The sequence below is a fragment of the Sorex fumeus genome, unplaced genomic scaffold (assembly GCF_029834395.1).
Source record: "Sorex fumeus unplaced genomic scaffold, SorFum_2.1 ptg000013l, whole genome shotgun sequence".
NCBI lineage: Eukaryota > Metazoa > Chordata > Mammalia > Eulipotyphla > Soricidae > Sorex > Sorex fumeus.
In genome coordinates this window covers 32,903,673-32,920,976 of record NW_026606070.1, presented here as the reverse complement: position 1 = coordinate 32,920,976, position 17,304 = coordinate 32,903,673, and the positions used below count along the sequence as shown (strand labels likewise).

The following is a 17,304-nucleotide window of genomic DNA, read 5'->3' as shown; positions in this document are numbered from 1 at the left end:
AAGAATTCAAGTACAGAGGGGAAAAAAGAGGAATGGATTTATCCATTTTTTCACCGAGCATTATTATGCCAGGTATAACACTAGGCACCTGGGATACGCCAGTAAATAAATCAGATAAAGATGTCCGCATGTGGGAAGCTTAATTTCCAACCAAGCAAAAATACTAAATCAGGAGTGCAGAGTAAAGAGATAACTGTTTTAATAATAGGAGTCATCTTGTCTGTCATTCAACCAGTGACCTGAAGTGAGAGCCTAAGAGAAGGGACTCCTCTCAGTTTCAAATCCCTGCTGCTTTTTATCATATATCCTGCCTAAGACTGACGTGTGTTGCTGTGTTTAAAGATTTGTGACCTTTTGTCCTTTAAACCTCTAGTCAATACATTCATCTGGTATTCAACTATGAGTCTGTTTCACTGCCAGAAAAACAGACCATGCGGGATTTAATGACAGAAGTTATACTGGTTGTCAATCAGATACTTTCCTAAGTATTCAAAGATTACTTTGAGTGTATACTTATTTCTCCATTGTGTGTCTATTCCAGAGTCCCCTGCTACTATAAAGATGTCTTTCCACTGTATATAGATTGGAAATAAAAGTCACATTATTCTACTTAATATTTTTCTGTGAACCTGTAAAACAATTTTGTTCAAGTTAAGCAAAATCAGAACTATGAGTTTTAGTCTTTATCTGATAATAAGTTTCTATGATATTTTACACAGATCACTCAACCTTCTGACTTCAGTTTCTTCACAGGAACAGTGAGGCAGTTGAACTATACTCTCTTCAAAGGCCTTTGTCCAGCTAAAAAACTGTGAGACACATTTCCTTAGTCAGAGGCTTCCTAACTGATCTTATTTCTATTTGTCCTTTGGGGGCCTTTGCAAATTCTGTTTAAAGTGATATTCTGCCAAAAAAATTTCTATGTACCCCAAAAGGAAGACTGTATACCAAGAAAGTTTTAGAGTGTTTAAGTCACTAGAACCTAGACGTCTCCAAGAATCTGCTTCTGGCTATAGGTCAAGGTAAGGTAAAGGTAAAGGCCCTCCCGTTGATCGTCGATTTGCTCGAGCGGGCCCAGTAACGTCTCCATTGGAGACTTTGTTGTTACTGTGTTTGGCATATCGAATACTCTCGGTAGCTTGCCGGGCTCTCCGAGAGGGGCGGAGGAATCGCCCCTCCGAGAGGGGCTATAGGTCAGAACTGAACATTCCATGCTTTTATACAACTTGTGGAGTGGAGATAATGGGAAAAAATAGTCATTGGTGATGGGGGCGGGGGGGGGGGGGCGTGGGGCTTCCAACTAAGAACCAGGATCAAGCTGGGAGTCAGGTTTACTTCTGGATACAGTCAAGAAGAAATCTGGCTAAAGATAAGCTCTTTCTTCAATATCTGGGTAAGGTATCTACCTCCTGCACTAATAATTAAGATCAAAATATAATAAGATAAAGGATTGCCTCTCTATGCATCTCTGCTGACTTGGACAGTCTCCCCCCAAATTTCATGTCCTCTGGGAACCAGTTGAAAGTGATCATACTTGACAATAGGATCTTTGACTTCATAATAAGATGAGGTTATACCGGATCAGGTAATGCTGGTGTCCATATTTGAGAATACACAGAGACACCGTTAAGAAAGTGATGTGTCTATGGAAGCAGAGACTTCAGCCAGGTAAATCATGCAGTGTCAAGAACCGAAACAACAACCAGTTAGGAATTCAAGAGTAAGGTGTTTCCTTTGAGCCTCCCAAGAAGGCATGGCCTTGTTGACATCTTTATTTTGAACTTCTGGAATGATGTAGCTTTAAACTTCTCTAACTTTTGAAACTATGAGCCAATGAATTACTGTTGTTTTAGATCATGCAGTTCATTACAGCAGCCCAAGGAAACCCATATATTTATCATAGCTAGTTTCAAATGTATTTCTCTGTAGTGATTCATTAATAGTTCAGAAGCACAGACATTGTGCCAGGCATTCTTCTAGCAATGAACAAAACTGAAAGATCTCTACTCCTACGAAGTTTATGTCTTCAAAAAGATGACAAGAAAAGTATAAAAAAAAAAAAAAAGAAAATACATGTTCTGTCCAACAGTGATAAATTCAGACAAGAATGAAATGTTTGTTTTCAAATCTGAACAAATCTAACACTCGCAGAGGACTTTAATGCAAACATTGAACCTAATGTTTTAGTATTTCATCTTTGTGAAAAATGTCACTGTGTAAATGTGTCTGGGAAAAGAAGTATCTCCTTGTTACTCCATAGTTTCTGCTCTCAAACAAGGAAAACCACTGGCCTACAAGTAAACGGGGAATAACAACACATGAGCAAATCTCATCAAGGCCGAGGGAGGAATTCCTAAGGATTTGGGGATTAACACCACAAAATGATTGTGGCTGGTTTCTAAATGAAATTAGTCATTTGCCTTTAACAATGCCCTGTGGGAGAGACTGCACCAAAGCGGGGGAGATTCTGCTTGACAAAACCCAAAACCCTCCCGGAGAGAACAAGCAAGGGGAACAAGAGAACAAGTAAAACTCTGATCATCTGAGAAGCTCATGAAATTCACACTTAGGCAAAAGTAAGCTCCATAACTAAGAGAGCGTTCTGCAATGGTGGGATGGTCTAGCTACATGCTAGACAGAAACTACGGGTCACTTGTAACTAATGAGCCCTGGAAATGTGGTCTGAGAGACAGGAAAGCTTCAATTTTAATTTAACTAAATTCTGATTAATTTAAATTTAAATAACTGCAAGTAGTCTGTGGCTACCCTAATGGAGAGTGGAAGTGGGAGAGGGGGATTTTTTTTCAAGTGACTCACCCTGAGATACAGAGTTACAAAGCTGTTCATAACTAGGGTTTTAGTCCTACAGTATTACAACACCCATCCCTCCACCATTGTACATTTCCTACCAACAATGTCCCCAGTTTCCCTCCAGCCATCCTCCCTCCAGCCTGTCTCTATGGTAGGTACTTTCCTTCTCTCTCTCTCTCTTTCTTTCTCTCTCTCTCTCTCTCTCTCTCTCTCTCTCTCTCTCTCTCTCTCTCTCTCTCTCCCTCCTTCTCTCCCTCCCTCCCCCTCCCTTTCTTTCTCTCTCTGTCTCTGTTTTTCTCTGTCTCTGTCTCTCTCTGTCTCACTCTCTCTCTCTCTCAGTATAAAAGAAAACATGGCTAAGGTCTTAAGGAAAAACAAGTATGGGAGCCTTCACAGGAAGGACATGCACTATACACAGCACTTCTAGGGTCTATTCATTTCCTTAATCCTTAGTGTTCTTATAGATGGTCAGCAGCATCCTCTCCCTTGTGCTGGAGAAGGACATCAAAGCTCAACTAGATTGTCTGATATGGCCAGAGGGGTGCGACTAGACATGTAAATTTAGCTTTGATACCAAAGTCCACTTATTACCTGCTAAGGTACTTTTCACTCTCATGATCTCTGCCATTTCTACCACTTCTGAACAGTCTAACAAGTGTGTATTTGTGTATGTAGAGATTTCAAAATAGGGAAGTCTGGGGATTAGGGGATTAGCTGAATGCTCAGTGTAGATGGAGGATTCTATAGAGGTCAGAGCACCCGTTCACCAACTAACCCCACTTTCCATTTGGCCCAGCAAAGTGGAATGCCAGAAACAGAGATAGGATTGCATTAATGCACACTTGCCAAATAACTTATTAAAGCCAGGAGGGGCACATAAAATGAACCTTTTCCCTTCGGACACAGGCAAAAATTCTGTATCACAGCTTTCTTGGTCCTTGGGAAGCTCCCATTTTCCAAGGAAATAGAGACATTCAGAAACCCTGGGCAACAGGCACCCTCATGAACAAAATGAAGATTTGGCAATAGAGGCTACAGTGAATGGCATGTCAGGCTTGGGGAGTGGCAGAGGTTCTCCCCTCAGCCTCCTGCTGGTCCCCATCAGTGGAGACAGGCCACTAGTAGGCCCATAGGGCAGTTGTGCCAGTCAGTGCTGGAATCCTGAGGAAGCCAGGCTGGAAAAAGCAGCCTTTGCAAAGCAAAACCCACAACTGCTGTGTCCTGGATGAACCCCGGCCTGTGCACTGCACTTATAATTTCTGCAACATTATGAGAAGGCTCCTGATGGGATTAATTTGTATTCTGTAAAGTTTCCCTGTGTCTGGAAATATACTGATAGGTTAATAAAACAATTCTCCAGTTGTTTCTATCATCTCATGGAAGGTTAACCGAGTCTTTCATTATTGGTCTGGTACATTTAGCCTGCAGGGAACCTTCTGGAAAGAACACTTCCTCCCCCAACATCTTGAGGGTTTGAAGTTTATGTGATTCCACACCCAAAATAAATCTAAAAATAGCTCATCCTAATGAATGTGGGGGGGGTGTCCTGGAAAGGAATTTATGGAAAAACTCTACTCAGCCAAGCACTCTCACATTTCTCTGTAGATGCCTCATCTGACTTCTTAACCACTCCCCCACCCTCTCCCCCACCTACAAACCTGGTCCTGAAGACATCTCTAGTGCAATTTCACACACTGAAACTATTGGACATCCAAGAATATGAATGAGCTGACACAAAAATGATTTGATAACTAGCAAATGCTTTGCTCCTATTCATTCCCTCAGGGTGAAGCCAAAACCACTGTGTTGCATTCTCTTTAATGTCAACACCTTCAGCAAAGATCAAGTCTTTGGGTAATCACCAATAATCCTTGCCTTCCTCCCCCCCCCCCCCCCCCCACCGCCCACACACACCTTTCTGGTGGTAGTTCGCGTTCTTTTGCCTCCTCTACTAAACTGCTTAAAGCCAGACTACAATCTACAATTGTGAGAGTCGAAGTCAGTCTTTGTGGTGCACTGCTCGCACAAGTTTCCAGCGAAGGAAAGCTCCGCTTTCTTAAATATTGCCAGGGCAACGTCCCTAGGAACGCCCAGCCCGGCTGCTTGGACTCGGTCCCAGGAATGACCGACCTGGCAAAAAGCCCCTCCACCGCCCTCCACCGGCCCAAAGCGCAGGGTACCAGGAGCCGGGCGCTAGTCTCGAGAGTCCCAGCAGGATCCGACACCCAGAAGGGCAGTCCTTGAATCTTGAGTCCCTGCTCGCCCCGAGCCATGCCGGGTGCTGACTCGGCGCAGTCGGGATTCCAGGACCCTCCTGCTATCACCGGCGAAGGGCAGCTGCGGGGTGCACCAGGTTCCCGGAGGAGCTCAAGTGAGGTTTATCTGGAGTTTTCTTGGCTATCTTCATCCCCGAACCAGAGGCAACATAGTCGCTTCCCAGGACACCAGCGGAGCGCGCGCGACCCGGAGCCGCTCGGATCCCGCGCCCGCGGGCGGTGGGAGCCAAAGAGCCTAAACCAGTAGGCGCCAGAGACCAAGTTTGCGTGCTGGGGATCCCAAGTTCCCAGCACCTGCCGAGGGGATCGGTTCTGTATGACAGCCCCCTCCTCCCCTCCCCGGATGTCCTGGCGCTGGGAGGCTCGGGACCGCGGCGAGCAGCCGGGCAGCCGGACACTGCAGCGTCCCTCCAGCGCGGGGCGGTCCCCGAAGCGCTTCCGACGGCTGCTCCGCCGCCCCGCGTCCAGGATGCGCCTAGGGAGCGGGGTGCCCGACGGTGTCCAGTGCGCATCTGTGGGTCATCCCTGACTCGAGAGCTGCAGTGAAACCCCCCACCCCCTCAGCTCCACCTCCATCCCCCAGCCCAGGACCCTGAGTGGACGCGGGACGATCGCGGACCCGACCGAGCGCCCGGGACCGGTTTGTAAGGTGCTGAGCATCGGGCGAGCTCGCAGACGGCGCGAGGGGCCAGTGGCATCCGAAGGGTGCGTGGCGGGGACCGAGGGGCTCAACTCCTCGCGACCCCGAGGTCGTCTGACCCGCTCGCCCGCACAGCGGGGCCCCTGGGTCTTACCGGCTCGGGAGCCTGGACGCGGCCGTAGCGCTCCTCGGCAGCGTGGGCAGGCGCGGCCAGGGCACGGGACCGTTGGGTGAACATGTCTCGCTTTTTCCACCCCCGGCCCACGCTCGAGTCACTGCAGTTGCCGCCACGTGCCCCGGGAAGAAGCACCGCGGGTGCCCTGCTCCTCACTCGGGCAGAGACTAGTTGACTTTGCAGGGACAGGGGCCCCACATTTTGTCTGCTTGACAGACCCCACCCGCGGACCACTCCCTCCCTCTCGTCTCTGAGTCCCACCCATAAGAACCCTAATGACAGATCTGCCACAACCCCACCTCTTTGCATTCAGGAAAGGGAAAAAAAAAGCATTCTTCAGGAGCTGAGAGGAAACTAGGCGGAACCCTGTCCCCTCACCTCACAGGACAGAACTGAAGCTTAAGCATGGTCCAGGCAGAGAAGTTGGAAATAAAGGGGTTACTTCTCAGCTCTCAGAATCTTATCACATCCCAGCCTATTTTAACCAAAGAGCTGCCAAGTAAAAAAATCAATCAAAGCAACTGCAAGTTCTGGCAATTACAGGTCGACATTGTTATTTAGAGAAAAGAGCTAATGCTTGAGGGAAAGCATTGTTTGCATGAGGCAAATAACAAACCCGCTTTCTGCTGTAGGTTTAATGAAAGAAATTGCTTTTTTTTCCCCCCAAGACTAAGACTTTGCCTAGACTGCAGCAGGGACTTGGGAGAACCCGGTTTGGCTCCCACAGACAAACCGGACAAAAATCCACAGACAAAAATCCACAGTTCTGGATTTTTCTGGGAAGGGCTGTACATTAGAAACTACATCTGGCTCTTTGCCTTTCAGCAGCATGGTGTGGTCTGTCCTCTCAGCCAGGGGGTGTTAGCAGTGAACAAGGTACTTAACCAGGGGAAGTTCATGTTCAAGTGTTTAAAGGAAAACAGTATGTTTTCCTTAGGAATGAATTTTCAGGCAACTGGAAATGTCAGTTATTCTGGGGAAGACCATCCATAGTAGTCAAAAATACAACAGACCTATTCCTTAAATATTATTGCTGGGGGCTGTATATGTTTGTAAAATTGGGAAGAGAAAGAAAGTATTGTATGCTTAGAATAAAGCACTTAAAAATACTGATTCCATTCTTGTTCCCACCTTCAGATGTGGACAGAATTCAGTATCTGACAATTTGATAATAATTCATTGAAATTAAACTCTGATTTGTGCCAGGTTTGTATTACACAATTTGCATTCTGAGTCTTAATTCAACAACCACTTTATGAGGTATCTATGTTTACTTTAGAGATTTAGGAGTCAAAATAAGCAGATTTAGGAGTCAAAATAAGTTTACACAGCTTCCAGGGCTAAGCTGGGATTTCTTCGGAGCCGCAAAATTTCAGGACTAAGTGCTTCCTAAGATTGCACCAGCCACACACTGTCACCAAGACATGGGCTCAAAAGTCAAGAGACTTGCAAATTCATTGTCCTTGTTGATCACAGTAAATTCAGCTTTAAAAATGAGGGTTGCCTTCCTCAAGGTTTGTTCAGGCATTCTGGAGCCAAGAACATGGGATTCTATTTCACCTCCTTTCTCTTCCACTTTCTGCCCTCTGCTGGAAGTGCTAGAGGAATTACGAAATCAAATCAGTTGAGACAGCTAAGGCATTAAAACCTCTTTTTTTCCTTCCACTACCACACTGTGTTCTGGAACTAACTCTGATTGTGTTGATAGTATAAAATAAGTATCCCTTAAATCCCTTTTAAAATGAAAATCCAACCAATTTCAGGTACCTGGAATATGGCTAGCTCTTGTCACCAATTCAATAAATTCTTGGATATACAGAGGAAATATCTATTTTTAGATTCTTTGTAACTTTGGGAATATAAGAAACTGCAAGTATATTCTCATAGTAAAACTAATTCAAGTATCAGAGGGCTCACTCATAGTTATCTTCAATGTCTTGGGTAATTAATTCCTAAAGTGACACCATTTATTAAAATACATTTTTACTCAGAAAAGACTGTCTTTTATATTTTTTAGCATCTAGTATTTCAAGCAACAAATTTAAAGAAAAGAACAAAATTAATGAAGTTTTTTTAAACAAATTAAAGATAGTCAATTTACAATCAAATTTTGCTTACACAGCACTCTACAACTTAGTGCTTAGTACCTGGTCTTAGAGAAGCAGGCAGTGGCCAAGATATGCTACTCCATGGCTTATCTATTAGCTAGATGTTCAGCTAATAGTCCCTTAGGACTTGCTATCAGACAAACAAACAGAACAACAGAACTCTTGAGTTCACAGAAATCTCATGCTTGCGAAATAAAAAATACAAATGACACACATAGAGTGTAACTACAGGGAGTGATTTCAAAGATTTTCCAAGTATTATGTGCCAGACTTTTCACGAAGAGGCACTTACATTTTGTCTTAATTCTTGAAACAAACCTTTGCCATAAGAATAATAATATATCCAATTCATAATCTGTTACATAAAATAACATTCATTGGGTATTTAATATTATTTCAGTTGCTTTACAGAAGAGGAGGAAAATGAGCCTTACAGAATTTAAAATTGATTAAGATCTAAGTTACTTAAAGTGGAAGAACCATTACTGAAGCTCAAGAATATGGAAATCTTCATTTCCACATGTGTAGTACATTATTGAGATACTAATGAAAACATCCACAGAAGCTGTGGCTTAGATGATAGGCTTCGAATTCACTGTTCATCTATCAGATATTTACTGAGTGTTGTAGTTGGTTGAATTGTGTCAACCCCCTGACCTAAAATTAATGTCCACCTAGAACCTAAAAATGTAAGTTTTCTTATACCAAAATAAGTTCTTTACAATTGTAATTAGTTAAGATATTATAGCATATTGTGAGCCCTCAATATAATGTCCTTTGAAAAGTCGTAAGGTAGAGATGTGTAGCGGAGATTCAATGGACTTTGGAGGAGGGATATTGGTTCTTTGGTGATGAGCATGGAATTATTAACATTTACAATTGTATAAACCATTCTTACCTTGATTGAATAAAGTTAAAACTAAATTATCTTCTTTTTGAAAAGAATATATTCACAGACATGAAGTTCATGTGAAATTGGAGGTGAGGCTGTGGTGATGTGTCTACAAGTCAAAAAATGCCAAAGGCTAATGTTCACACCCAAAAGCTAGAATTGTGGCTTGGAGTGGTCTCTCTTTCATAGTCTCTAGAAGCAAATAACCCTGATGATATGTGTTTAGACATGTGGCCTTCTGAACAAATAATAAATCTTTGTTGCTTTGAGATAGAATTCGCTAGGAAATTAATATCAGCCTTTATAAAACTAGGGATAATTCTCTATTCAAGTTAGTGCAGTATATAAAATTTGTAACATTTGTAATACAATGACAGCTGGTTGTCTCAGAAGGTAAAAATGTTGTAAGAAGACAGGATGGCCAGATGAGGGTAACAGGAGTTGGTTAGTGAAGGTCTACTGGGATGTGATTTAAGTCAAATTAATCTGCACTATAGAGAATTTGGCTATACACAGGTGAATATTCACATGACCATTTGAGTATGTCCAAAAAACTCATAGGAAAGAAAACAGAAGAACAAAAGCTCCACAAACAATAGGCCTAAACTTCCTTAACTTCCTAGGATTCTGAAATACATGACAATGGTTTCCAGATGAACATCTAGTTCTGTTTCTCAGACCTGCAGTTTTTGGAGAGCACAGAGGTTCCCAGCTCCTCCCACTACTCCCAAATTTACATCTTTTTTAGTAGGTAGCAATGTATGGTTTTGTTCTGCCTCTAAGAAACTAACCTCATAGGGCAACTGTCTGGCCAGAGTTTGGGATGGTCTAATCACTGCCAACAAATGATCAGGACAATTTTACTGAGCAGAGTGAAAACCAAAGAGGAAACATAGTTTACATCAATCAGCTTTAGCTCCAGAACAGCTGTCTCAATTTCCAGCATCCAAAGATGAGCAAATAAAAAGCTGGAGGAGTCAAACTGGGTCATAATATGAAGAGCCAAAAAAAAAAAATTCTTCTGTTATTTGTATATACTACTACTGATACTTGATCCATTTTTATGACCATAAAGTTCGAACCTCAGACTTCCTTGCAAAAAAACACGTATTTCCCCTCAAAGTTCCACTTCAGTCAGTTTAACAAAAATTACATCAGCCTGTTTGAGATTATTTGAATTTAGACTTGAAGAATAGTGAAATTAATTGAAAAGCGAACATTAAGTGTTGGGTCAATAGCCTAAATATTTCAATTTACGTATTTCGCAAATCTCAAACAGTGAGCCAATAAACTTTTAAAATGATACAAAATACACAGAAATAAGGTCACCATGTTCACAATTTTATCTATGTCATTTTTCACCGTGGCTATTTGGACTTTTCTTTTTTATTCCTTCTGTAATTGACTTGAAGTGGAGCAAAAAAGGAACAATGTGTCTTGCTTTCTTCCCAGAACAAAGGAGTGCAAATATTTAGGCCACATTTAACTTAATCTTGAAAAACTCACTTCTGCCCTGTTCCATTAGATCCTTTTCTGTTTACACCAACCCTCCAGGGCAAGAGAGATGTAAATGAAGCCCTGCACCACTGCATCCTGGCAACATCACTGTTTATCACACACCTCTAAGCTGTCGCCCAGGATGCCTCCCAGCTCAATGCTTGTCTAGTTCCCCCCACCCCCCCCCTTAAGAGTCCTTCCTTTGCACAGCAGTTAGCAGACTACATTTTTTTTCAATAAAGAGTTCAGTACTTAATCCCCACTTCATCCCCATTTTTATTTGGGCATCACGATACGCCCTCTCACAGCCCTCCCTCAATAAACGAAACTCTTGGTATCTGTCACAGTTGGCATTTGTTACTTCCTTACTATGCTCCTTCTCATTTTAAAGAAGTCTCTGTATGGTTTTCCATAGAGGCTGAACTAGATGACAATCCAAGCACCAGTGAATAAGTTGAAATTTTACTCCCTACCAGCAGTTTCTACTTTTGGATGTGTTCCAGTCCCATGTGTGTGACTGTTACCTCATATTTTGATTTGTATTTCCTTAATGACAGTGAAGAGCACTTTTTTTCAATATGCCTATATAACCTGTCTTATGAGGAAGTGTCTTTTCAGCTCCTCTTCCATTTTATTTTATTATTTTTTTGCTTTTTTGGGGGTTACACCCGGCAATGCACAGGGGCTACTCCTGGCTTTGCACTCAGGAATTACTCCTGGTGGTGCTCGAGGGACCATATGGGATGCTGGGAATCGAACGCTGGTCAACCATGTGCAAGGCAAACGCCCTACCCTCTGTGCTATTGCTCCAGTCTCTTTTCCCATTTTTTATGTGGTTCTTTTTGGTTTTTTTTTTTTGCGAATGCTTTATAAATCTTGAATATTAACCCCTGTCAGATCTGTGGTGAGAAAATATTTTCTCCCAGTCCATAAAGTGTCATTTACAAAGTAGAAAGTTTAATTTGTGCACTGTCATTTGTTTCCGCTTGTTTGACCAATGTATTGAGTCACTGAAGATGCCTCTACAGCCAAAATCATGTAGCTGTTATGTTTTCATTGATATTAATTTATGGTTTCAAGTCTCATATCAAGATTTTTAATCAATTTTGAATTAATCTTTTGTGTATTATGAGATAGAGATCTAAGTTGATGTTCTATTTTGCATGTTTGCGTGTGACAGTTTTCCCAAAACTTTTTTTCTTTAAGTATTGCACCACAACTACTAGTGTTAAGGGCTTACTCCCAGCTCTGCACTTACGGACCACTTCTAGTGGGCTTGATGGACCATATGGAGTGGTAGGGATCAAACCTGGGTTGACCACGTAGAAGGCCAGAGCCTTACCTGGGGTCCTATTATTCCAACCCTTTCCAAAGTTTCGTTGAAGATTTTTCTGCTTCATTTCATATAACTAGATCATTTGGCAAAGATTAGCAGTCCGAATGCCTGAGGCTTCATCTCTCAATTCTGTTTCATTGATGGGAGTTTGCCTTTATCACACAGTCTTATTACAGCTAATATAACTTCAGGTTGAGAAAAGAAAAGCTTCCAGTGTTTTATTCCCAGATTGCTTTATTTTGGAAGTTTTAATATTACACATACATTTTAACAACATTTTGTCTTTAAAAAGTGCCATGGCAATTTTTTTAAATTTTTTAATTTTTTTTAGTGGAACACTATGAGGTACAGTTGTAGACTTACAAATTTTTGTGCTTGGGTTTCAGTTATACAATGATTGAGTACCCATCTCTCCACCAGTGCCCATTCTCCACCACCACTGATCCCAGTATCCCTCCCACCCCTCATGTCCCCCATTCGCCCTGCCTCTGTGGCAGGGCATTCCCTTTAGTTCTCTCTCTCCCTTTGGTTGCTGAGGTTTGCAAAAGAGGCACTGAGTGGCAATCAAGTTCGGTCTATAGTCTACTTTCAGCATGCATCTTCCATCTTGGGAGGATCCTCCCAACACCCTTTATTTGGTGTTCCTTTCTCTATCTGAGTTGCCTTTCCCCCTAGCACCATGGCAATTTTTATGGGAATTACATTGAATGTGCCTTGGGTAGGATGCTAATCTTAACAATATTAGTCCTCCTAATGTATGAGGGGAATGTGCTTCCATTTCCTTCTGCCTTCTATTTTTTTCAGAAGATAGTAATTTAGTTTTCTTTCTATACATCTTTCACCTTAGGTATTGGGAATGGGGGGTGGGGAGCGTCAGTTTTGAATGGGATTGTTTTTCTCTTTTCTACTTCATTTTATGGGTTGGAGCGATAGCACAGCAGATAGGGCATTTGCCCTGCACGTGGCCAACCTGGGTTCGATTCCTCTGCCCCTCTCAGAGAGCCCGGCAAGCTACCGATAGTATTCCACCCACACGGCAGAGCCTGGCAAGCTCCCCGTGGCATACTCAAGACAGTACAACAAGTCACACCATGGAGACATTACTGGTGCCCACTCAGGAAATCGATGAACAATGGGACAGTGCTATAGTGCTACTTCATTTTATATAGAAATGTCAAATTACTGCATGTTGATTTTGTAGTCTGCCACTTTACCGAATTCATTTATTATTTGTAAATTTTTCGTGGAATGAGTATTTTCTAGTGTACCATGCAATTTGTAAATAGTGATATATTAACTTCTTTTCTAGTATGATACTCTTAATATCTCTTTCTTGCTTAATTGCTTTGGCAAGGACTTTCAATGCTATTCTGAATAATAGGGGTTAGAATGGACATTCTTGTCTCATGCCCTTCTTAGAACAAAGACTCAGTTTTTCACCACTGAGTATGTTGTTAGCTATGGGGCTCATATAAACTGCCTTCACTATATTGTATACTACACAATAGTATATTGTATAATACTGTAATTGTATAATAGTATATTGTATACTGTAACTTTTGACAATATTTGTCATGATACTTTCTCTGCAGATAGTTTTTGTCTTTCCTTATATTGACATGGCATATGAAATCAGATCCTTTCTCTGCACTGACATATAATTTCTTATAAATTCTCTGATTTTGTGTCATAAAGTTTTTCCATAGTAATCTCAGCAATCTCTGAAATTTGAGATCTTTTGAATTTTTCTTGGTAATCTTGAATATCTTTTCCCGTGGTAGTTTTTCTCCACTTTCCTTTCTGATCTGGTATATGAAGAGTTTTCTCTTTTATAGTGTGAGGCAGATGGCAATTTTCAAATAAGCAAATGAAACAAAACAAAGGATCCCCTCTTACAACTTCCCTAAGGTGCCCACTGCAACTAGAAGAAAACCCCAGTTTCAAACCAGAGTCTATCAAGCACAATATGGACTTATCCTAGACTATTCCTCTTATTACGCTCTAACCACATCAGCTGTTCTTTTTGTTCCTCAAACATGCCAACAATCTCTCCAATTGAGGGACTTGTATGCTTTCTCTCATTGACTTCTCTTCTTCAGAACCTCAAATGACGGTAAATTTGGATCATAAACTAAGCATCCCCATTTCAGAGAGATTTACCCAACATACAATAGCAATTGACCCTTTCACTTCTCACTTTCATCATTTTCTGAACCATTTCTTTAAATAATACCACTTAATAAAATCACATCAGTTAAACCTATGTAAAATCACATCATTTAAAACACACACATACACACATTTATATTTTCTCCCTCCTCTCCTTTTTAAGTTTCCTGAAAAATAAACTTAAAATAAGTATAAATAAAACATAAATATCTTAAAAAGGCTCATCATTACAACTAGTACCTATCACATAAGTGTCTGTCACATAGGAAATACATCTGGTGCTTAAATAAATGAATCAATGGGTTGTGTGACTGTGAAGTAAATTAAGCTCTCAACTATCAAGCTTACAAAAAAACAGCAATCAGCTCAATTTATCATTCATTTAATCTCTTGTCTCTGCTAAATGCTTTTCCACAAAAAAAAAAAGAACAGAAGCCCAACAGACACAAACTAGACTTCAGAACTTATAGTCAAGATAGTCAAGTTTTTGATAAACGAAAGTTTCCCAAGTAAACACCTAGCTGCTCATAGTGTTTGACACTATTTTTGAGTAATGCAATTATATTATTTGAGTATAACAAATTTAATTTAGAACTCCTGAAACATCAAGCTAATACTGTATTTGGGAAAGATTTTTAAACGTCTAAAATAAAGATACAATGCCCATTAAGAATGACTCCCCTTGGGGCTGAAGTGATAGCACAGCAGGTAGGGCGTTGCCTTGCACAGCCAATCTGGGTTTGATTCCCAGCATCCCATTCCCTGAGCACCACCAGGAGTGAATCCTGAGTGCAGAGCCAGGAGTAACACCTGTGCATCGCTGGTTGTGACCCAAAAAGCAAAAAATAAATAAATAATAAACAAATAAATAAAAGAATGACTGTCTTTCCAAGAAGATTGCTCCACAGTTGGGAGCCTGCCTCATGAGCTAGGGGAAAAGTAGCTGGGATAGAGAAGGGATCACTAAGTCAATGATGGTTGGAAGTTTCGCTCGGGATAGGAGACGTGTACTGAAAGCAAAGGACCAAACATGATGGCCTCTCAGTATCTGTACTGCAAACCATAATGCCCAAAAGTAGAGAGAGTAAACAGGAAATTGTCTGCCATAGAGGCAGGGGGTAGGGGGGATAGGGGTGGCAGGAGGGATACTAGGGACATTGGTGGTAGAAAATGTATACTGGTGGAGGAATGGATGTTCGATCATTGTATTGTATGACTGAAACTCAAAATAAATAAATAAATAAAGTTTTGTAACTATAGCTCATGGTGATTCAATAATTAAAAAAATGACTGCCCTTTAACTTTTATATACCAGCTAATATTTGATTAATAAACACGACATTTCAAAACTCAGTGAAGTAAAGTAGTAAAGTAAAGGCCCTCCCGTTGATCATCGATTTGCTCGAGCAGGCCTAGTAACGTCTCCATAGGAGACTTTGTTGTTACTGTGTTTGGCATATCGAATACGTCACGGGGACCTTGCCAGGCTCTGCCGTGCGGGCGAGATACTCTTGGTAGCTTGCCGGGCTCTCCAAGAGGGGCAGAGGAATTGAACTCGGGTCGGCCATGTTGGCTGCGTGCAAGGCAGACGCCCTACCCGCTGTGCTATCGCTCCAGCCCAAAGGTAAGGTAAAGGCCCTCCCGTTGATCGTCGATTTGCTCAAGCGGGTCCAGTAACGTCTCCATTGTTGTTACTGTGTTTGGCATATCGAATACTCTCGGTAGCTTGCCGGGCTCTCCGAGAGGGGCAGAGGAATCGAACTCGGGTCGGCCATTTTGGCCGCTTGTAAGGCGATCGCCCTACCACTGTGCTATCGCTCCAGCCCAAACTCTGAAATTCACCAAAATTTAAAAAAATTTCTTTGTACCTGTTTAAAACACTTTGACGTTTTACCATTAATTGCAACTATTTTAAAAGTTTTACGTTTAGTTTAACAATAGGCTAAAGTTTAAGGCTTCTATATATTTTAGATAAGAGAAAAAAATACTAGATTACAAATATGTTATAAAAATTTTTAATGAAAACATTAATCATACAAAAATTTAAATGAAAGAAACATAACTTACAATTCAAACAGATTTGGCATACAATTATTTCTCTTATCAGTCTGTTTTTATAAGAACTACTTTTGGTTGAAATCTACTTAGAGGATCATGGTAGTTAGAAATAAAAATAATGTACATAAAGCTCATGAGCTCTGTGCTCAGCACATACTGCTTAAAAATGTTAGTTTTTCTTTTATTATTACTTTGAAAAGACACGTACAAGTTTTATAAAACATGCTAACTTCAGTTTAAAGATTCTTATATGAGAAATAGCCATATATAAGTTATCTAGCCTGGCATTTTTCCCCCCAGCAATCATTTTTCCTTTGAGAACATACTAGATAAAAACTATTTAAGAACTAATAAAAAAATCTTCACTAATAAGCCAACTTGAAGAATCTAATTATATAACTCCGTATGATAACTTGAGATTTCTCAAAAGAGAATTGTTTTCTAAAAAAGTACAAAGTTACATGATCAAGAAAGTACCTTTTAATAAGTAATCAAAACATTGTGAAATATTCCTTAGTGCATATATGGCTCAGTTTCATCTTAATTTTACTTTCCCCTCAAAAAAGGTGGTTTAAAATATTACACGGAACAGCAATGTTATTAATACAAGGAAGAACAATGAACAGTTAACATGTTATTCTGTCACTAATTTACAAAATATTTTATGATTTCATTCATAAACTATTATAAACTCCAACTATTAAACAAAGACAGTTTGCCATTTCTAGTATACTAATTAGAATAAAGCTTAACATTTTGTATTTCTAACAACATCTGGAAGAGAACACAGAAATTAATGTGAATATGTACCATGTTCTATAATATACATTTTCTAATATTTTAAATTTAACAATTTATCAAAATCCAATCTGAGGTATACAGTAGCAGATAAAAATGTTTAATTCTCAGCAACAGCTATGTACCATGCAAACACCACTACCACAACTGCACATACTGAAAGGAGATAGTATCTGTATTTTTGCCATAGTGTTACTTCAACTGTCACTTCATCTCTCTTCCTGTTCTTCTTCCGACGACCCTTCAGTCTATTTTCAAAAGCCTCCAGTTCAGCCTAAATCAAAACATATTATTTTTATTATATTTGAATGCACACAGATTTAAAACTTCCACTTGATGCTTATCTAATCACGCAATCAACTAGAGAAATTTTTAATGGTAACAGTCATTAGATAACTTATAAGCTCTTTTTTATTTTAAACTTCTCAAGTGACCAGAGTGATGCACCACAGGGGCTAAAAGCACTTGCCCGGTATGCTGCTCACCCAGATTCTAACCCTGGCACCACATATGTTGTCCCCTGAGCACCAGCAAGAGTATAGAG

General features: G+C 40.7%; 2 protein-coding genes across 4 annotated transcripts in view; both read right to left on the bottom strand.

Moving 5' to 3' along the window:
- The window catches only part of CORIN (corin, serine peptidase), a 238,116-nt gene extending 232,061 nt beyond the window's left edge, over positions 1-6,055 (bottom strand). For all 3 annotated transcript variants that reach the window (XM_056111214.1, XM_056111215.1, XM_056111216.1), the window contains exon 1: positions 5,882-6,055. In XM_056111214.1, the coding sequence (XP_055967189.1) occupies positions 5,882-5,965 (84 nt within the window). In that variant the 5' untranslated portion in view covers positions 5,966-6,055. The remainder of the gene's footprint in view (positions 1-5,881) is intronic.
- A 9,850-nt stretch (positions 6,056-15,905) lies between these two features.
- The window catches only part of NFXL1 (nuclear transcription factor, X-box binding like 1), a 56,115-nt gene continuing 54,716 nt past the window's right edge, over positions 15,906-17,304 (bottom strand). The window contains exon 24 of the mRNA XM_056111220.1: positions 15,906-17,034. Coding sequence (XP_055967195.1) covers positions 16,861-17,034 — 174 coding nt within the window. The 3' untranslated portion in view covers positions 15,906-16,860. The remainder of the gene's footprint in view (positions 17,035-17,304) is intronic.